At 40.9% G+C, this 21,296-nt stretch overlaps 1 protein-coding gene across 3 annotated transcripts in view; it reads left to right on the plus strand.

The window, feature by feature from the left end:
- The window catches only part of MAN2A1 (mannosidase alpha class 2A member 1), a 211,974-nt gene that overhangs the window by 89,273 nt on the left and 101,405 nt on the right, over positions 1-21,296 (plus strand). For all 3 annotated transcript variants that reach the window (XM_019965504.2, XM_070794116.1, XM_070794117.1), the window contains exons 6-8: positions 6,990-7,163; positions 10,081-10,267; positions 14,038-14,215. In XM_019965504.2, coding sequence (XP_019821063.2) covers positions 6,990-7,163; positions 10,081-10,267; positions 14,038-14,215 — 539 coding nt within the window. The remainder of the gene's footprint in view (positions 1-6,989; positions 7,164-10,080; positions 10,268-14,037; positions 14,216-21,296) is intronic.

Genomic DNA, 21,296 nt, shown 5'->3' on the forward strand with positions numbered 1-21,296 from the left:
TGTAGTGCAACATGTAAGTCGTAACTGTGGAGTTCTGACAGATGTATATACCCACATAACCCCGTTTTCATCATTCTAGAAAGTCCCCTCATTCCCTCACCCACCGAGTTTCTCCCTGCAGCCGAGTGCTCTGCGTTGCTGTCACTGCAGATCGTTTGCACTGATTTCAGGGCTGCCGCTTTGGGTCTGCCTTCGTTTGCTCAGCATAGATGTTTTCCTTGCTGTACGTGAGTGACCATCATTTTGCTGCTGTGAGATCCTCCCAGGCACAGGGCGCAGTAGTGCTTGGTGTTGTCACAGCGTTGTGTGCCGTGACTACCATCTGTGTTAGAGCCTTATCAGCATCCCCAAAAGGACTCTCTGGTTCACTGATAGTCACACCCCTTTCTGACTCCTTCCTTCTGTGTCCTGGGTTCAGGTGACCACTAGTCTCCTTAGTGGAACACGCACACACACACGCAGATTTGACTGGTCTGGACATTTCACATGAATGGCATCATACAACGTGGCCTTTTGGGACTAGCTTTTTTACCTGGCATAATGCTTTCATGGTGTATCCATAGCATGTATCAGGGGTTTATTCCTTTTTAATGACTGAATAATATCCTCTTGTATGGATATACCATATTTGTTTATCCATTGTTTTCCACCTTCAGCTAATGGGCGTTTAGATTGCCCTCCTTTTTAGCTACTCTGGGTAATGCTGCTGTGCACGTTTGTGTAAGTTTTTGTGAGGGCAAAAGTTTTCATTTTTTTGGATGTATACCTAAGAGTAGAGTTTAATGAACACATTTGAGAATATTAATTTCTTTATTGTAGCTTTGACTATAGTGAGAACACTTGTAGTGTTCTCAGTTTTGTTTGCTAAACAGTTTGGAGCAGCTTGTTTTGGACACTGTTTTTACATTTGATTTGGGGATACTTTTTAAATTAAAATAATTATTTAAATAATTTTAGTTAATAAACAATTATTTATTAATAATTATTTATTAATAAATGATTATTTAAATAATTTAAAATAACTAATTATAGTTCCCTGATGGCTCAGATGGTGAAGCATCTGCCTACAATGTGGTAGACCCAGGTTCGATCCCTGGGTTGGGAAGATCCTCTGGAGAAGGAAATAGCACCCCACTCCAGCACTCTTGCCTGGAAAATCCCATGGATGGAGGAACCTGATAGGCTACAGTCCATGGGGTTGCAAAGAGTCGGACATGACTGAGTGACTTCATTTCACTCCACTTCACTTTAAAATTATTTAGTCTTTGGTTGTTAATTTCTGTTTTTATACATTTTATTATATAAAATCGACCATTAGAAACTTTAAATTTGAGTTTTTAAGGTTATCTTTTGCCTAAAATATGCATTTTATAACTGTTCTCTCTGACTCATCTTAAGTTCTAATATTGTATTTGAAATGATCCAATTTTATTATGTTATTCATATTGCTCATGTTTTGATTTTAAGTCTATTAAATTTGCCATCACTTAAGTGGTATGTTTTACTCTTTTTAATGATTATTTCCTGTAACTTTTCTTGCTTTTACTTTTATATATTTTAACGATCTTATTCTTACATGAAAACACAAAATCTTTCCTGGTTTTATTGGCACACATGCCCTCTTTTTAAATTTTGGATTTGTCTTATATGCATTTTCCCTTAAATTTGTCACTTAACCCCCTTTTAAAAATATTTACTTACACCAAGGAAAATCCTGGCGGGATGCTGGGTTTCCCTCTAAGTCTCTGTGTAGCTTTCACCTCCTTTCATATCAGTTTTTAAAAATTCACTTTTTTCTCTGTCATTACACCCCAGGGATTCTTTAATTTGTTGCAGCTAGGTTGCTCTATCCTGTGTATCAGGTGATTTTGATCGAAAAAATCACTGGTAATGATAAAATCAGACATCACTGTAACTTTTCATGTTGGATTTTACTTTTGTTTGTAAGCTTATTCTGCCCTTGTTATTCTGGACAGTATATGAAGAAGTGAAGTCGCTCAGTCGTGTCTAACTCTTTGCAATCCCATGGACTCTAGCCCACCAGGCTCCTCTGTCCATGGGATTTCCCAGGCAAGAATCCTGGAGGGGCAGCCATTCCCTTCTCCAGGGGCTCTTCCTGACCCAGGGACTGAACCCGCATCTCCTGCACTGCAGGCGAGCTCTTTACAACTGAGCGGCAAAGGAAGCCGACTCACTGGAAAAGGCCTGATCCTGGGAAAGACGGAAGGCAAAAGGGAAGGGGCAGCAGAGATGAGATGGTCAGGCAGCATCGCTGACTCGATGGGCGAGAATTTGAGCAAACTCGGGAGAGAGCGCAGGACAGAGGCTCCTGGCGCACAGCAGTCCCTCGGGTTGCAAACGACCAGGCATAACTGAGCAGCAGCATCGCATTCCTAGTGCTTGTTTACCTTGTAGCTGGAAGCGTGTACCTTGTGACCACCCTCATTCAGTTCCTTCTTGTCCCACTCCTGCCTTTGGTGACCACAGGTCTGATCTCTCTGAGTTTGCTGCTTTTGAAGTATAATTGATCTACAACATATGTCCCTGATACACAGCACTGTGACTCTGTGTTTCCATACATTTCAAATATGGAATCACATGGCTTATTTTGCAGCTGGAAGTTTGTGCCTCTTAATCTCCCTCACCTATTTCTTTCTTCTTGCCAGTCTCCTCCCTTCTGGAAACCACCTGTTTGTTCTCCGTGTCTGTGGCTCTTTTCTGTTTTGTTGTTCATGTGTTTTCTAGCTTACGTGTCAGTGACATCATACGTGGTTTGTCTTTTTCTGTCTGACTTACTTCATAGAGCAGATTGCCTCAGCCTGGTAAATGTTGTCAAAAGTGTTCTTTTAGATGCCTGAATACGGTTCTGTTGTATATTTGTATGTATACATGCACATATGTATGTGTGTATATGTACATGTGTGGGTATGTATGTATGTCCACCCATCCACTTATGGACACTTAGGTTGCTTCTGTATCTTGACTACTGTAAATAATGCTGCTGTGAATGTGGGGGTCCGTGTATCTTTTCAAATTAGTGTTTTTGTTTTCTTTAGATTAATTCCCAAGTGTGGAATCGCTGGGTCATATGGTAGTTCTCTTTAATTTTTCAAGAATTTTCTGTACTGCTTACTATAGTGACTATACCAACTTACATTCCCACCAGCAGTGCAGGGGTTCTCTTTTCTCTACATATAGTTTCTTTTTAACTGAAGTATGTACAGTTTTTTAGACATAATGCTCTTGTACACTTAATAGACTATGTAAACATAACTTTTATATGTACTGGGTAACATTTTATTGTGATATTCTCTTTATGGCAGTGGTCTGGAAGTAAACCCTCAATATCTCCGAGGTATGCCTATATGCAATAGGATGTGTGTAGGTTATATGAAAATATAATACCATTTTATATAAGGAACTTGACATCCAAGGATTTTGGTTTTTTCAGGCGTCCTGGAAGCAATCTCCCTTGGATACCAAGGGATGACTGTAGTTAGATTCACGTGCATGTTTTTTTGAACCATTTGAGAAGAAGTGGGAGACATCTTGTCCCTTCAGTGTTACTTCCTAAGAAACAGAGATGTTTGCTTAGATAAGCAGAAGATGTCAAATCAGGAGTTTTAGCAATGATGCCACAATCTAGTTCACCATATATTCAAACCTTGTCACTTGTCTTAGTAATGTTATTCAGTAAAAGCTGCTGTTTTCCCTCTCCCAGTCCAGGGTCACGTATGGCATCTAGCTGTCACGTCTTTTTGTCTCCTTAACCTGGAGCACTCCCTCAGCCGTTCTCTGGGTTTCTTAACCTTGGTATTTTTGAGGAAGTCAGACTTCTGTTGTAAAACGTCTCTCAGTTTGCGTGGTTCCCCTTATCGTTAGCTTCGGCTCACGCTGTCCGGTCTGTCTGTTTTCCTGGGCGGTCTCCACGGGTCTCTCCTGTGGGCTCCGTGTGCCTCATCAGGAAGTGCGCGCCGCCTCTCTGTTCCCGGGCTAGTGGCGCTGTCCGTGACCAGGCACGGCCTACGTTTCTTCGCTGTTCTTTACGTTTACCCGCTTTGTGGGAGACACGTTGAGAACAGGTAAAATTCCTCATCAAACTTGAGTATTTTAGTTTTAGATCTGTTGATGAGTTTCTAACTCCACCATTCCTTCCGTAACTTGGTTTTTAGTTGTTTAGTTGCTTTGTCTGACTCTTGGGACCCCATGGACTGTAGTCTGCCGGGCTCCTCTGTCTGTGGGATTTCCCAGCAGAGAATACTGGAGTGGGTTGCCATTTCCTTCTCCAAGGGATCTTCCTAACCCTGGGGTCAAACCCACATCTCCTGCATTAGCAGGCAGTTCTTTACTGCTGAGCCACCAGGGAAGACCTAATTATTTGTTAGCATTTTACTAAAAGGAAGAGGTTTCTTTTTTATTTTGTATTTGTGAGCTTGTGGGTTTTATTTTATTCAGCGGCTTCTAGTCCAGCGCTACTGTTCTTTATTTTGATGCCCCAGTTGTCCCACATTTGGCCAATGGAAGCCCCTTCAAGCTATCTCCCAGTTTATTTTTATAAAATATGTTTCCATGACTCTTTGGCCATTTCTTTACTTTATGCCCCAAATACTCTGTTCTAGGGTTATCTTGTACTTTCGCAGTCTCAGCCCTGAAATAAGCTGTCTCTCTGAGGTTATTATAGAGCATAGCATTCAGAGGTCAGAATCTAGGAGCAAAGTTCAGCTAATGGATGCTGAAGTGCTCCTGCATCTAGGCCTCCCTAGTGCAGTGAGCTAGGAAGTGTGCGCGTGCACACACACACACACACACACACACAGTTTGTTTAAATATATATGTATGTTTGTGTGTTTATTTGTACATTTATTCATAAGTTAGTACTGCTGTCTCCTATTTCAGCTCAGTACCATAGGCTCCATTCTACTCGCACATTTATAGGAACTGGTTTGCAGTTCCTTCTCTCAAAATATAAAACCTGGCTGCTTTACCTAACTAGTTTGCTCAGTCTTGGAATTCATGAAAGTTTCAGAATTGCTAAACCTATGCTACCACAGAAAAACCCAAAGTACTAAATAGGTTCAAGATTTCTTTATAATTTTTTGGAGGTAAATCCCATATGTGAAATGGGCAAACTTCATATGGCAACTTCTTTGAGTTTTGACATATACTGTTGGTTCTCTGACAGTTCAACTTTTCCTTTTCAGTCTGCTTTGCTGGCTTAATCTTCAGTGTTCTGCAGCGTTCTCTCTGTTTTCTTTTCTGTTTTTCTCTGTGAACACCTTGCATGGTAATCTTTACAGCTATAATCAGGATCAAGATTAACTCATTTGTGTAATCCTAAGCCAATGTAATCCTTTCTTCACTTCAGTTCAGTTCAGTCGCTCAGTCGTGTCTGACTCTTTGTGACCCCATGAATCGCAGCACACCAGGCCTCCCTGTCCATCACCAACTCCCGGAGTTCACTCAGACTCACATCCATCAAGTCGGTGATGCCATCCAGCCATCTCATTCTCTGTCGTCCCCTTCTCCTCCTGCCCCCAATCCCTCCCAGCATCAGAGTCTTTTCTCCAACACCCCAGTTCAAAAGCATGAATTCTTTGGCACGCAGCTTTCTTCACAGTCCAACTTTCACATCCATACATGACCACTGGAAAAACCATAGCGTTGACTAGACGGACCTTTGTTGGCAAAGTAATGTCTCTGCATTTCAATATGCTATCTAGGTTGGTCATAACTTTTCTTCCAAGGAGTAAGCGTCTTTTAATTTCATGGCTACAGTCACCAACTGCAGTGATTTTGGAGCCCCCCAAAAATAAAGTCTGACACTGTTTCCACTGTTTCCTCATCTATTTCCCAGGAAATGATGGGACCAGATGCCATGATCTTCGTTTTCTGAATGTTGAGCTTTAAGCCAACTTTTTCACTCTCCTCTTTCACTTTCATCAAGAGGCTTTTGAGTTCCTCCTCACTTTCTGCCATAAAGGTGGTGTCATCTGCATATCTGAGGTTATTGATATTTCTCCTGGCAATCTTGATTCCAGCTTGTGCTTCTTCCAGCCCAGCGTTTCTCATGATGTATTCTGCATAGACGTTAAATAGGCAGGGTGACAATATACAGCCTTGATGTACTCCTTTTCCTGTTTGGAACCAGTCTGTGTATGGAAAGTGCTAAATAGATGTTTGAGTGAAAAAAATGCACAGTTAGATTACTTATGTCTATGTATATGTAGCATATAGAAGCCTTCTTTAAGAATCCTGAATAAATATTTGCATACTGCCCAATGAATAATCTTATTTCATTAATTCTAACCTGTGTGTTTATTATGTTGGTTTTTCATGTTATCCTCTGTGAAATTGAGGTGTATCTTTAGTTCTTTACCAGAATTGGTGTGAGTCAGGTGTGAAAAATTCTATTGATTCCTTCTTGATAGCAAGTACCAGCATCAGAATGTCTTAAGATTTATAAGGACATAACAGCATAGTTATTTTGGCCAGTTCTGCTACTGTGTTATATGATGATTTAGCACTGTTGTACGGTATAAAAGAGAGCCTAAAATCCCTTAATGTTGGGATTGGAGAGTACAAGTTGAAATGACTTGGATTAGTTTTCTGTGTTGTATAAGAGCGAGTTGCAGGCTTTTCAGCTCCACAGAAGAGAGGACTGTTAGCTCCTAGAGGGCAGTGGCTTGGTCCTGTGTGTTTCTCGGGCTCCACTGACTGCAACAGCTTTCCAATATCTATCAGATGACAGAGTGCTCACTTTAGCTCCAGCCGATTCACTTCCAGTGTGAGTCACCCTGCCTAGGAGGACGGCCGGGGCAGAGTCCTCCTTCTCTCGGGGGTCTTGCAGGGAGTCTCACTAAGGGTGCTCTGGGCAGCCCTTTATCTTGGAATCCAGAAGACCAGGGAGCTCGGGTGGGTCTGAATGTGTTGTGACTTTTTCTTTTTCACATATCAATTAAAAAAATAACACTTATTCTCTTTATCAACAGGAGTGAAACCTCGGTCTGGTTGGGCTATCGACCCATTTGGACATTCACCAACAATGGCGTATCTTCTAAAACGTGCTGGATTTTCTCACATGCTTATTCAGAGAGTTCATTATGCAGTTAAAAAACACTTTGCATTGCATAAAACACTGGAGTTTTTTTGGAGACAAAATTGGGGTATGTAGGGTTAGATGAAAGTAGATCTTACTTGACCTAGATATTATTTCACAGGGGTTATGACCTCTTGCTGTTATGGGTTTTATTCAATGTGTCTTTCTTGAGAATCAGGTTGCTTAAAGATACACATAATTATTTTTTCAATATAATTGTGTCAGGAGTCTTTTAAGCATTGGTAAAAATATTTATCTATAGAACATGGTAGATTCTTTTAAGCCTAAAGGAAGTAAACAAAATAAGAAATTAGTCTTTTGCAACTAATGCTTTCATTTGATTCTATTTTAAAATGTACCCATTTTACCACAAAGTTGATCGCATTAGAACTGATGTTTGTTTAGTCACTAAGTCATGTCTGACTTTTTTGCGAACCCAGGGACTGTGGCTCTTTGGACTCCTCTGTCTGTGGAATTTTCCAGGCAAGAGTCCTGGTGTGCATTGCCATTTCCTTCTCCAGGGGATCTTCCCGACCCAGGGATGGAACCCGGGGCTCTGCTGTGTCTCCTGCGTAGCCAGCTGACCCTTTACCACTGAGTTCCTGGGGAATCCCCGCCAGTGTTCCTTCCTTCTGCCTCCTGTCTCTGTAGCTAGTTGGAATTGCCTTTTAAAACCTTCCTCTTGCCCTCCTGGAACAGCTGTCCTGTTTCCTTTGTCACTTGTTTTCACACTCTTCTTGGTACCCCGGGGATCCACGGATGCACGCCTCCAGGGGATCCACGGATGCACGCCTCCAGCTCTGCGCTGGAAGAGGGGTGGCAAGGTTCAGCCCTCCTGAGGGGCCTCTGCCTTTCCCACCCCCAGGCCATTGTCTGCTTACATATTTTTACTTAGTGAGTCCTTATTATGGGACATGCATTGTGTTACATGCTTTATATTCACTCTCTCATTGAACCTTTGTAATTATTGCCAAGTTGGGTTCTATTATTATAGGACCTCTTAAATGGTGAAAAGGTGAGGCCCTTTGCCAAATCTCATACAGGTGCTAGGTACAAAGCCTGGATCTAAACCCAGTTCTGTGCTCTTCCGAGGCCTAGGCCCCCTGACCTCTAGCATCTGCTGCCAGCTGTATCAAGTTGTCAGTAAAATGTCATCTGAAAAAGGATTTCATTATTAAGACTGTTCAGCCATCACTGCATTACATCATACTTGTTCTTTGGGTAATCTAGACCCTCATTAAGTGTTTCAGCAGCATCATTTGTAAATTTAGACAGTATCTTTCTCATGGGCACTGTTGTTTTTTCAAAAGGAAACAAATTAACTGTATAACTTATCCTGGAAAACTGAACCTGTAGGGCAAACAAGAGCTTCTGGGGGGTTGCATCCTATATAATTTTATCAGATGCTTAGGAGCATATTAATTTTTGTTGAAAAGGGATCATTTATTTGAGGAAGCCCTACTTAAATTATTGCTTACATTCAAATTGCTTATAAATATCAGTTGGCATAAAATTAATACTTTTATGCACTTAATACTATGCTAAGAAGAAATATAGAAAACATTGTTGCCTGTAAAATTATAGTCTTAATTTGATAAAAGACTAACACCACCAAATGCAGCAGGTGAATTGAAATGTGTAAATGTGCTGCTAAATAGTATGGTGGACCTACCTGCTGTCTTTGGACATGTTGCTTGAAAATGATGTTTTGGAATTAAGGTGAGCTTCTTTGTTTGTTCTGGTTGTTAATGAAGCAGTTGTTTTCAAATATTTTAAATGTATATGGTGCTTGTTTCTTTTTTCTTGTTGTCTGTCTGTATTATAAAAGCAATACATTGCTGAGAATTGGAGATCTGTATGTAGAGAGGAAGAGATATTTACAGGTCAGAATTAAACAAAAAATAGCCATTTTTTAACTCTTATTAAAGCCCTCCAATCTTACTTTGTGGGAGGCATCTTACCTCTCAAGGGCAATGATGCCAGCACATACTGGCATTGAGGTTTCAATTAAAAACAATTCTGTGTCGGGAAGCAGTACTCGTTTTCTGTATCTTTATTGTTTGCTTTGTTTTGATTCTTCTCTTTGGTTTTGAAAATTATTTTTACTTTTTCTCTGCCTCCAAGGAGAACAGTCAGACTGGCCCTTCACTGGTAAGGGGCCCTCTACAAACTCTGCTGCGGAGAAGGCAATGGCACGCCACTCCAATACTCTTGCCTGGAGAATCCCATGGACGGAGGAGCCTGGTGGGCTGCAGTCCATGGGGTTGCTGGGAGTCGGACACTACTGAGTGACTTCACTTTCACTTTTCACTTTCATGCATTGGAGAAGGAAATGGCAACCCACTCCAGTGTCCTTGCCTGGAGAATCCCAGGGACGGGGGAGCCTGGCGGGCTGCCGTCTATGGGGTCGCACAGGGTCGGACATGACTGAAGTGACTTAGCAGCAGCAGCAGCACAAACTCTGCTGAGTGCGCTTATTTCTTGTCACCGAAGACGAGTATTTCCCCAGTATTTTCACAGGCCCTTTCTTCTCCGGCTCTTATTCTCCCAGTCCCCTGTTCTGCTGCCTTCGTGTCTTCTTCACACCTGGCCTCCGCAGCTAATGGTCCCTCTCAGAGTCCCTGCTCCCCAAGGCAGGCGCAGATGTGGCAGGCGCTGGCAGCCAGGGGTGGCCGTAACTTTGGATGAGCTGGCTGTAACTTCTGTTCATTTATATCCTTCCAGGTCAGCAGATGCTGCTTTAGGATGGGGCCTTTCTGTTTCAGTTAAGTTTGGACAGAAGATGCAGGCAGACACTGAGATACAAGTGTCGTCCTTCTGGCTGGTGGCCGTTGAATGCTGCTGGGGTGTGTGTATTAGTAGTTAGAGGGGTTGTTGCTTTAGGATGGAACTTGCACTGTGTATGTGTAAAGCGGTGGCATTTTGAAAGTTTGGGGATGAAATCTGTAAATTTACACAGGTCTCTCTATTGCTGTTTGTTGTAGATCTGGGATCTGTCACAGACATTTTTTGCCATATGATGCCCTTCTACAGCTACGACATCCCCCACACTTGTGGGCCTGATCCTAAAATATGCTGCCAGTTTGATTTTAAACGGCTTCCTGGAGGCAGATACGGTTGTCCCTGGGGAGTCCCCCCAGAAACAATATATCCTGGAAATCTCCAGAACAGGTATGAAAATATGCATTTTATAAGTCAGCATCTTGAACAAGTAAGTATTAGTGGCTTGTTGCTGAAGAGTTATATAAATGGTCTTTGGTAGCCAATATTATCCTTACTCAAAGCATTCATTCAAACGAGATTTAAAGCAGCTGAAAAATGCCAAAGCCTTGTCTGTCTGCCTTCTGTGTTACAACTTAATGGAAAGTGAACAACAGTAGATCAATGTACGGTGGATAACCTGTTATACACTGTTACTATGCTCTCCTTTGCCTTTATTATAAAAGCCTCCTACTGTGTTTGATTGATTTCATATACTTTTGTTGATAATAAAACTTATGGTCTCTATGGTATAAATTGGTAAGAGAAGCAACCCAATTGCAAAAACATGTTTATTGAAATGGATCACATAAAGAGCATAATTATCTGTTCCCTTAATAACAATCAGTAATAGTGAACACTGCCCAGCTCTGATGAATACATGTCTTTGCATCTTTCTGAAGTTTTTGACTTACCGAAAACTTTAATTAGGAATATTTATTCTTAAGAATTGTTAACTAAAAATCAGGAAATGAATTACTTGTTTTTTCTTAGAAGAAAACTGTCCTAAAGATGGAAGCATCTCATTAAATCAAGCTACCTATACTTCTAATTCTGGTGCTTTTAAAAGTTTAATTTCTTCACTGTAAAATTAATGGTATGTAATACACTAAAATAAAACACTGTGTTGTAATATAAGACACTCAACTCTGCTAGAAAAATAATATAGCCTTTTAAATAAAGTAAGATTGTTGCTCTGTGCTCAATAAAATCTATTTTTAAAAAAGTGTGTGTGAGGATGAAGGTATGATTTGGGTCTCCTTGCACTGATTGAGCCCTTGTGGCGATAAAGGAGATATTGCAGTGTGAGCCTCTCACTGTGGCAGACATAAAAGTATCTCAGCATGGCCGTCTTCTTAAAGTTGTGGATCCTTTATGTATATCAAAATCTGGCTTTTATAGTTGTTTTGAGAAAAAGTGTCCCAAGATTTGGGATCTGTTTGGTTTCTTTTTTGGCTCTTGGAGCAGTGTAGAACCTGAACAGCCTGCTAGGGCCAGGCTGCTTCGACATAAGCGGGTAATTCAGTACAGTTGTCGCAGAGGTGCAGCGGGAAGGTGGTGGTGGCTTGGTCAGGGTCGGGGGATCCTTGCCTGCCTTCTTGGGAGAACACTTAGCTGTTTGCCGCTAAGTGGGGTTTGCACGCCTCTTCTTACTCCAGTGGTCAGGGGCTCCGGGAGACTTCTTGCAGGCTAGCTCAGGGAATCCCCGAGCACCCACAGATGGTGCGAGGCCCCTCTTTTTCTTTCTCGGGTGCTGCTGAGAGTGCCTGAGAGCCATTCTGCGCAATCCTGTTGATGGTCCTGGAACCCTTCAAAGACTACCGGCCCCCCTCCCCAACCCCCCTCAGAACACACCTTGTGTTCAGTCAGTTCCAGTGATTCTGAAAGGGGCTTCCAGGCACCAGGGACATACAGATGAATGAATCTGTATAATGCTTACATAGATTTTTGTTGTTGTTTAGCTTATAAGTCTTGAAGTCTTGGTTCTGCTGGTTATTTCCCATGCAGATGTCACCTTCCTTGTGATGTTCAGAGATCAAGCATGGGCATTCCAGTTTAATGGCACTGGGTTTTTTAACACCCTAAAGAAAATGATTTTTAACTATCATGTACAGGTGATATATTCAGTATGCTTAGTTTATCAGGTTTCTCTACTTTGAAGACAAAGAAACTCCATTCTTTATCAAGTTTGGTTTAGATCTAGTACCATATAATTTGGGCTTCTCTGGTGGCTCACATGGTAAAGAATCTGCCTGCAATGCAGGAGACTGGAGTTCAATCCTTAGGTCAGGAAGATCCCATGGAGAGGGGAATGGCTAACTACTCCAGTGTTCTTGCCTGGAGAATTCCATGGACAGAGGAACCTGGTGGGCTACAGTCCATGGGGTCACAGAGAGTTGGACACGGCTGGGCAGCCGATACTCACTCACCGTGTGTTTTACATATGGTAATGGTTTACATGTCAGGTGATGTGACGTCTGTTCCAGTCAAGTTGCCCTTTCCTCCCTGGTAGGATAAGTGCAGAGTGATTGCAGCCGCACGCCTGTGCCTGTGATGTGGCCAAGGCACCTGTCACAGGTTGCCATGTGTAGCGAGTGTCCACTCCCTACCAGCTTGGCAGTGTGGCCCCTTGGCTTTCCCAGCACTGACACTTCCTGAGCAACAGCCTGGGAGTCGGGATGGGTGCTGTGTAGAAAAGGCACTTCATCAGAGTCTGTGCTTGCTTTCCTCTTCCGTGTTTCACACATATACATGCAGAGCATGGTGTATCTAGTAGTGAGCCTTGGGATGCGTTTTTGTGCTGATTGCCTGAAGGATCTAGCTGGATGCTCATTTATACTTTATCTTTTGTCTGTGATTCATGTACGTATTTTTCCTCTTGTTTCCTTAGGTCTTAGACATCTTCCTATGTGATTAATCTCATTGTATGTGTGCTTTATAATTATAAGTAATAATTTAAAATTGTTTTTTGGGAAATATGGAATATTAGTAAATTACTAGTAAAAATTAAGTTCTATATTGAATGGTAATCTCAGGAAACTAGGTATTATATGTTAAGTAAGAATATTATGGTTATATTTTACTCACCAAGTTATTAAATTTTTGCTAATTTAATATTTGCAGAACAATTTCAGAGACCATCAATATAAAAAGAGCATATGAGATTCTAAATTTAGTTCAGTGTTTTTTCATAGTTTCTGTAAAATGCCTCCTTCCATCGTTGATGTTCTTTGAGATTTCTTCATAAATTTTTATATCGTGAATTAGAATCTACTTCTGGATAATCCTTGAAGTGAAAATTGGAATACTGAATAAAAAACCGTGTTTGTCATCTATCACTGTTTTTAAGCTTTGGCACTAGACACATGGAGAACTCCTCAGGGTTCATCTGCTTGTTTAATTTCACTTTCAGAAGCTCTTCCTCTTACTTTGTGTTCCCAGGCTTTCTCAAACGGGGCCCCCATTCAGCGTTTCCCAAAAGGTTTTCTAGACAGTGTAAGTAAATGAAATACAGAAGCCTATCAGCACGTTCTATTTAGCTGTCCTTTTGAGTCATGGGTTAGGGCCCAGAGAGAGAGAAACCAGAATAGCTCATGCAGTTCCTTAGCTGTATCTGTTGATCAGTATGAAGGACACTGTGACAGACACTCAGATTATTGATGGAAGAAGTTGACTGAGTTGGTTTTCTTCCTTTAGAAAAGGAAATATGGTTCTATAATTGGCTTCATTCAAAATAATTTTATGTTTAATTAGGCAATTTTATTTTTTTTAATTAGGCAATTTTAGATTAAGTTAGAGAAAGGGATATTAAGTCAAAGCAAGTCAGAGTTCATGTAGATGAGAAATCTATCTTCTTGGACTGAATTATTTTATGGCACAGGCTATCTGGCAGTCAGTGTCTGTGGCTGACCTTTGGAGGGCACTGATGCCCTCAGGAATTTATGCCAAAGCTGTCATAAGCCTTTATTTCTCTAAGGATATTCCATGGAAAAGCTATGGGGTTTTCCCTCTGATAAGAATTTATCAATATTTTAGAGGGATAGGAAAAATTAGTGCAGTAGTTAGAATAATCTGTCTCGTAAATCGTGAGAACACAGGCAGAATGCGTGATGCTGTGTCACTGCAGCGCGCTTCGTGCGAGTGCTCCCGCTGTGTTAGTGGTGCTCCTTCTCCTTCTGCAGGGCCGAGATGCTCCTGGACCAGTACCGAAAGAAGTCAGAGCTCTTCCGTACCACGGTGGTCCTGGCCCCGCTGGGAGACGATTTCCGCTACACCGAACGCACCGAATGGGATCACCAGTTCAAGAATTACCAGCTGCTTTTTGATTATATGAACTCTCATTCTCAGTATAATGTTAAGGTAATGAGAAATGCTTTATCATGATGCCATATTGGAAGGTGAACCTTCATTATTAAAGGAGGCTGAAACACAACAGCCTTAGTTCCTTCGTCCCACATCCTAGTATTTCTTAGAATATGTAGTTCTTCTGTAAAAGTGTAATTCATGAAGGGGTAAATTATCTTACATTACCGTTCCATTTCTAGAGTTATCCCTTTCTTACCACTCATTGAGGATTAAAGAGGCATTGCTTTGTGTGGTTGAAAACACGTACCTACTAAGTTGTGATGTTCGTTTTCCAGTGATGTCCTGTTTTCCTACTAGCACTGAAAGTTTGCTGTTTCTCTCAATCGCTTCCTGTGATTTAGCAGTGTGACTGGCAGATGCAGACGCATATGTCAAGAATTTTGCAAACAAATGTCTTGTGTCAGAGACTACACTTGCATTTTTCTTAGATGAGAAGTCTTCTAAAATTAATCATTCGTCTGTCATTCTTTCTCTTTTTCTCCCCCTCTGGAAAATTTAAAGTGCACCCTGAAGTTTTGAGAATAGCATAAATTGCTCCCTGCTTCCCAGTACCCATGATTCAGCTACAGCACCCATCAGCTCAAGGTCACCCTTGTTTCTGCTGTGCTCCACTGTCGTCTCACTCCTCTAGAATTTTGGAGCAAATCTCAGAGGGCATGGATTTTTGTCTATAACCATTTCATTATGTATCTAAATGATAAGCACACTGTGGAAAAATATGATTGTAATACCATTATCCCATCTGAAAGATTAACAGTAATGTCATATACCCAGACACATTCCAATGTACTCATCTCATCAAAGCGTTTTACAGATGGGTTGTGTGAGTGAGGACTTGAGCACGAGTCGTGTGGACCCTGTGTGAGAGGCTGCTCACCCCGCACTGTACTGTGTGCACATCCAGAGCTGTTAGATGTACCACACTGAGAATACAGTAGAGAGGAAGTGGGCTTACCTGTGGGAAGTGAATTCAAGCTTATTAAGGAAAAGCACATAATACTGAATAGATGAATAAGCTTCAATAAAACATCACGGTGATTCGAGATACTTAAAACCGAATTTCAGCCATGTCATAAACCTTGAGTATGGACCTGTGTGTAGGTCTTCTCTGTGCTTCCCTCCAAGAGGAAGTGCACACAGGGACCGTTGATCGGAGGGGCGCGTGCATACGTCTCGAAAGACACCTTCCTGGGGAATGGTTCTGAGGTCTGCAGAAGGAGCCACTGCATGACTCTGAAGAATTTAATCCTGTCTTTAATATTTTACCTGTTTCCTCCTTTGCCCACTAGAAAAATCTTTAAAGTAATTTGAAAAGTTAATGTATCATGTACATAGGAGTGCATAGGCCATTAAGTACACAGAGAATATTTTCAATTTTTAAAACACCCATGTAATATTAAAAAGGATATATATATATATGTATAACTGAGTCACTTTGCTGTATAGCAGAGATTGGCATAACATTGTAAACCAAATATACTTTGTTTGAAAGAAGAAAAAATCAACATGTAACCCCTATCCAATATGTAGAACATTTCTAGCCTTCCAAGTCTTTACCAGTTCCTACAAGAGTAACCATTGTTTTCATTTGTATTTTTTAATTGGAGGATAGTTGCTTCACAGTTTTATGCTGGTTTCTGCCGTCTGTCAACGTGAGTTAGCCGTGGGTGTGTGTCTGTCCCCTCTTGCTGAACCCCACTCCCACCTCCTGCCCCACTCCGCTCTTCTGGGTTGTATCTTTGTGATTGGTGTTGCCTGTTTTTGAATTTTATGAGAAGGGACTCTTAAATATGTGTTATTTTGTGTCTCAATTTTTTTTTTTTTTTTGGCTGCACATTATGTTTTTGAAATTCATCTACTGTTACGGGTTACATGTGGCATGTATCATGTGATATTGATGAGCATACCACCATTTATCCATTCTGTTGTTGGTGGACACTTGGATTGTTTTCAGCTTTGGTTAATGACAGGTAACACTGCATTGACCGTTTTGTGCAGTGTGTGTGTATGAGTTTATGGGGTATAAAATGGAGTGGAGTTTGGGGTTATTGGGTATGCACATGTTCAACTTCAGTAGATATTGTCAAATAAAATTCCAAAGTAGACCCACTGGATGTCACATCCTCTGACAGTTTCAGTGGTTCCTCTTCCTTACTCAGGCTCATCTTATCAGAGCTTTTTTCTCCTTTTATGATGGATGTGATGGTTTTATTTTGTATTTCCAGTAGTTAATGAGGCTGACTCTCTTCTCATAAGTTTATTGCCATTTGGGTATCCTCTTTTGAGCAGTGCTAAGTCTTTTGATGATTATTTTATTAGATTGGGTCGTCTGTCTTTTTCCTAACCATTTATATTTCTCTTATGTATTTTGGATTGAGTCTTTTTTCAGATTAAAGTTATGCAAATGTTATCTCCCTCTATGTAGCCTCTGTTTTCTCTCTCTTAATGCTATCTTTTGAGGAACAGAAATTCTTAATTTTAATAGAATCTTATGGTTAGTGCTTGTTATGTTTTGCTTAAAAACTTTTGTTTACCCATGGTCGTGAAAATCTATTCTTTATGAAGCTGTACTCTAGAAGTGCTGTTGTTCTACCTTCAACATGTAGGTCTGTTTACAGTATGTCGGAAATCAGTCAGTTCAGTTCAGTCACTCAGTCGTGTCCGACTCTGCGACCCCATGAACCGCAGCACGCCAGGCCTCCCTGTCCATCACCAACTCTCGGAGCTTACTCAAACTGTCCACCCAGTCAGTGATGCCATCCAACCATCTCATCCTCTCTCGTCCCCTTCTCTTCCTGCCCTCAATCTTTTCCAGCATCGGGGTCTTTTCAAATGAGTCAGCTCTTCACATGAGATGGCCAAAGTATTGGAGTTTTAGCCTCAACATCAGTCCATTCAGTGAATATTCAGGGCTGATTTCCTTTAGGATGGACTGGTTGGATCTCCTTGCAGTCCAAAGGACTCTCAAGTGTCTTCTCCAACACCACAGTTCAAAAGCATCAATTCTTTGGCGCTCAACTTTCTTTATAGTCCACCTCTCACATTTCATACATGAGCACTGGAAAAACCATAGCCTTGACTAGATGGACCTTTGTTGGCAAAGTAATGTCTCTGCTTTTTAATAATGTTTGGAATAGATTGTTGTATATTGTCTGAGGGGAGGGATCAAGATACTTTTTGCCCGTGTGAGTATCAAGCACCATTTATTGAAAAGACCATAGTTTGCCCATTTCTATGCAGTGTCATCTCTATTATTAATCATGAGTGGAGATGGATTTATGTGTGGGTCTGTGTCTAGACTTTCTACTCACTTTTGTCTATTTAACTAGTTTCATACTTTGAGCTTCATAGTAGATCTTACTATCTGATAGTGAGTCTTCTAGTTCTGTTCTTCTCTTCAGCACTCTGCCTTCTTTATGGTCCAACCCTCACTTCCGTACATTGACTATTGGAAAAACTGTAGCTTTGACTATATGGACCTTGGTCAGCAGAGTATTACCTCTGGTTTTTAATATGCTGTCTAGGTTTGTAATAGCTTTTCTTCCAAGGAGCAAGCGTCTTTTAGTTTCATGGCTGCAGTCACTGTCTGCAGTGACTTTGGAACCCAAGAAAATGAAGTCTTTTACTCTTTCCATTTTTTCCCCTTCTGTTTGCCTTGAAGATGGGACGGGATGCCATGACCTTCATTTTTTGAATGTTGAGTTTTAAGGCAGCTTTTTCACTCTCCTCTTTCACCTTCATCAAGAGGCTCTTTAGTTGATCTTCACTTTCTGCTGTAAGGGTGGTGTCATCTGCATATCTGAGGTTATTGATTTCCTTTATTTCAAGAATTTTTGTCCTTCAAATCCTGGCTGCTTTGAGGGCCCTTAGATATCTTCAAACATTTTTTTCTGTGTATTAAAACTTGTTTGTCTAGTTGTATCTGTTCTCTGTGAGATGTTTAAAGTTGCTTAATCAAGCTGAAAGTGTTAAGCTTATTTTCTTCTAATGAAGGACAAACAAAAATAAGCAATTGGATTTAGGTGACTGAGAAACTGACGTTGGACTAGCCCAGTCAGCCAGTTTGCCATTGATCACGACTTATTTAGCAATCTATATAACCTTTCTTTTTATGTCATCCTGGTAGAGGAGTTTAATGTTACATTTAAGATTAAGGTTATGTTTAAGATTATTTGTTGCTTTTTAGTGTAAAACATTGAAATATTTTTGTTCAGTTATTTTTTGGTATCCCAAATACTTTATTTGAGCTACCAAGAGACTATAGAAAAATTTACTTTAAATTATTTTTTTTTTTGAAACTACTCTAGCATTGCAAGAGGATTATATTTCAGTCCTTTAAGTTTGTAAGAAAGCTCATCAGGTCACTTACATCAACTTTGCTCTGGGATTTTGCCAAGAAGAAAATATTTTCATTCTGGGTAGTACCAAAAATTAACTGAAATATTTTTAAAAGGGTGTACTCTCTTTTTGATATTAACTTTCTAGCATGTCACAGATCCCTAAAATTTGAAACTGAAAGTGATTTTTGTTATCTAATAGTAATCCCTTATTACACAGATGAGGAAGTGAAAATAAAAGTGCCTCAGTTGTGTTTGACTCTTTGTGACCCCATGGACTATACAATTCACAGAATTCTCCAGGCCAGAATCTGGAGTGGGTAGCCTTTCCCTTCACCAGGGGATCTTCCCAACCCAGGGATTGAACCAAGGTCCTGCATTGCAGGTGGATTCTTTACCACCTGAGCTATCAGGGAAGCCCCATATGGATGAGGAAAGTGAGACTCAAAAATACCTATATCAATGACTGTTTTGCCACTGTTACTACGTATCCTTCTCTGATCTCATCTGTACCTATTGGGTCTGTAGTTAATGCTGTGTCCTGGTATTTGTGACCCTCATTTCTTGTATGTCCACACATAATCTACTTCCTAGTAAGTGTATTCTACTTCCTAGTAATGAGATTGGGGAGTAATACTTAATATTAAATAAACTAAAGTATATTGAGAGATTGATTTGCTATTAACTCTCTAAAGTGCTTTACTTTTTAATTTGTTTATAATTTTATTGAAATATGATTGATATATATCACTGTTTATGTTTAAGGTGTATATTAATAGCATAATGTTTTGACTTACCTATACTATGGAATGATTACCACAATAAGTTTAGTTGGCAGCCATCATCTTTTATCAGATCAGATCAGATCAGTCGCTCAGTTGTGTCCGACTCTTTGCGACCCCCATGAATCGCAGCACGCCAGGCCTCCCTGTCCATCACCAACTCCCTGAGTTCACTGAGACTCACGTCCATCGAGTCAGTGATGCCATCCAGCCATCTCGTCCTCTGTCGTCCCCTTCTCCTCCTGCCCCCAATCCCTCCCAGCATCAGAGTCTTTTCCAATGAGTCAACTCTTCGCATGAGGTGGCCAAAGTACTGGAGTTTCAGCTTCAGCATCATTCCTTCCAAAGAAATCCCAGGGCTGATCTCCTTGCAGTCCGAGGGACTCTCAAGAGTCTTCTCTAACACCACAGTTCAAAAGCATCAATTCTACGGTGCTCAGCCTTCTTCACAGTCCAAATCTCACATCCATACATGACCACAGGAAAAACCATAGCCTTGACTAGACGAACCTTTGTTGGCAAAGTAACATCTCTGCTTTTGAATATGCTATCTAGGTTGGTCATAACTTTCCTTCCAAGGAGTAAGCGTCTTTTAATTTCATGGCTGCAGTCACCATCTGTAGTGATTTTGGAGCCCGGAAAAATAAAGCCTGACACTGTTTCCACTGTTTCCCCATCTATTTCCCATGAAGTGGTGGGACCAGATGCCATGATCTTCGTTTTCTGAATGTTGAGCTTTAAGCCAACTTTTTCACTCTCCTCTTTCACTTTCATCAAGAGGCTTTTTAGTTCCTCTTCACTTTCTGCCATAAGGGTGGTGTCATCTGTGTATCTGAGGTTATTGATATTTCTCCCAGCAATCTTGATTCCAGCTTGTGTTTCTTCCAGTCCAGCGTTTCTCATGATGTACTCTGCATTTAAGTTAAATAAACAGGGTGACAGTATACAGCCTTGATGAACTCCTTTTCCTATTTGGAACCATTCTGTTGTTCCATGTCCAGTTCTAACTGTTGCTTCCTGACATGCATACAAATTTCTCAAGAGGCAGATCAGGTGGTCTGGTATTCCCATCTCTTTCAGAATTTTCCACAGTTTATTGTGATTCACAGAGTCAAGGGCTTTGGCATAGTCAATGAAGCAGAAATAGATGTTTTTCTGGAACTCTCTTGCTTTTTCCATGATCCAGCGGATGTTGGCAATTTGATCTCTGGTTCCTCTGCCTTTTCTAAAACCAGCTTGAACATCAGGAAGTTCACGGTTCACATATTGCTGAAGCCTGGCTTGGAGAATTTTGAGCATTACTTTACTAGCGTGTGAGATGAGTGCAATTGTGCGGTAGTTTGAGCATTCTTTGGCATTGCCTTTCTTTGGGATTGGAATGAAAACTGACCTTTTCCAGTCCTGTGGCCACGGCTGAGTTTTCCAAATTTGCTGGCATATTGAGCACAGCACTTTCCCAGCATCATCTTTCAGGATTTGGAATAGCTCAACTGGAATTCCATCACCTCCACTAGCTTTGTTCGTAGTGATGCTTTCTAAGGCCCACTTGACTTCACATTCCAGGATGTCTGGCTCTAGGTGAGTGATCACACCATCGTGATTACCTGGGTCATGAAGATCTTTTTTGTACAGTTCTTCTGTGTATTCTTGCCATCTCTTCTTAATATCTTCTGCTTCTGTTAGGTCTATACCATTTCTGTCCTTTATTGAGCTCATCTTTGCATGAAATATTCCTTTGCTATCTCTGATTTTCTTGAAGAGATCCCTAGTCTTTCCCATTCTGTTGTTTTCCTCTATTTCTTTGCACTGATCGCTGAAGAAGGCTTTCTTCTCTCTTCTTGGTATTCTTTGGAACTCTGCATTCAGATGTTTGTATCTTTCCTTTTCTCCTTTGCCTTTAGCTTCTCTTCTTTTCACAGCTATTTGTAAGGCCTCCCCAGACAGCCATTTTGCTTT

Source organism: Bos indicus, chromosome 7 (assembly GCF_029378745.1).
Source record: "Bos indicus isolate NIAB-ARS_2022 breed Sahiwal x Tharparkar chromosome 7, NIAB-ARS_B.indTharparkar_mat_pri_1.0, whole genome shotgun sequence".
Taxonomy (NCBI): domain Eukaryota; kingdom Metazoa; phylum Chordata; class Mammalia; order Artiodactyla; family Bovidae; genus Bos; species Bos indicus.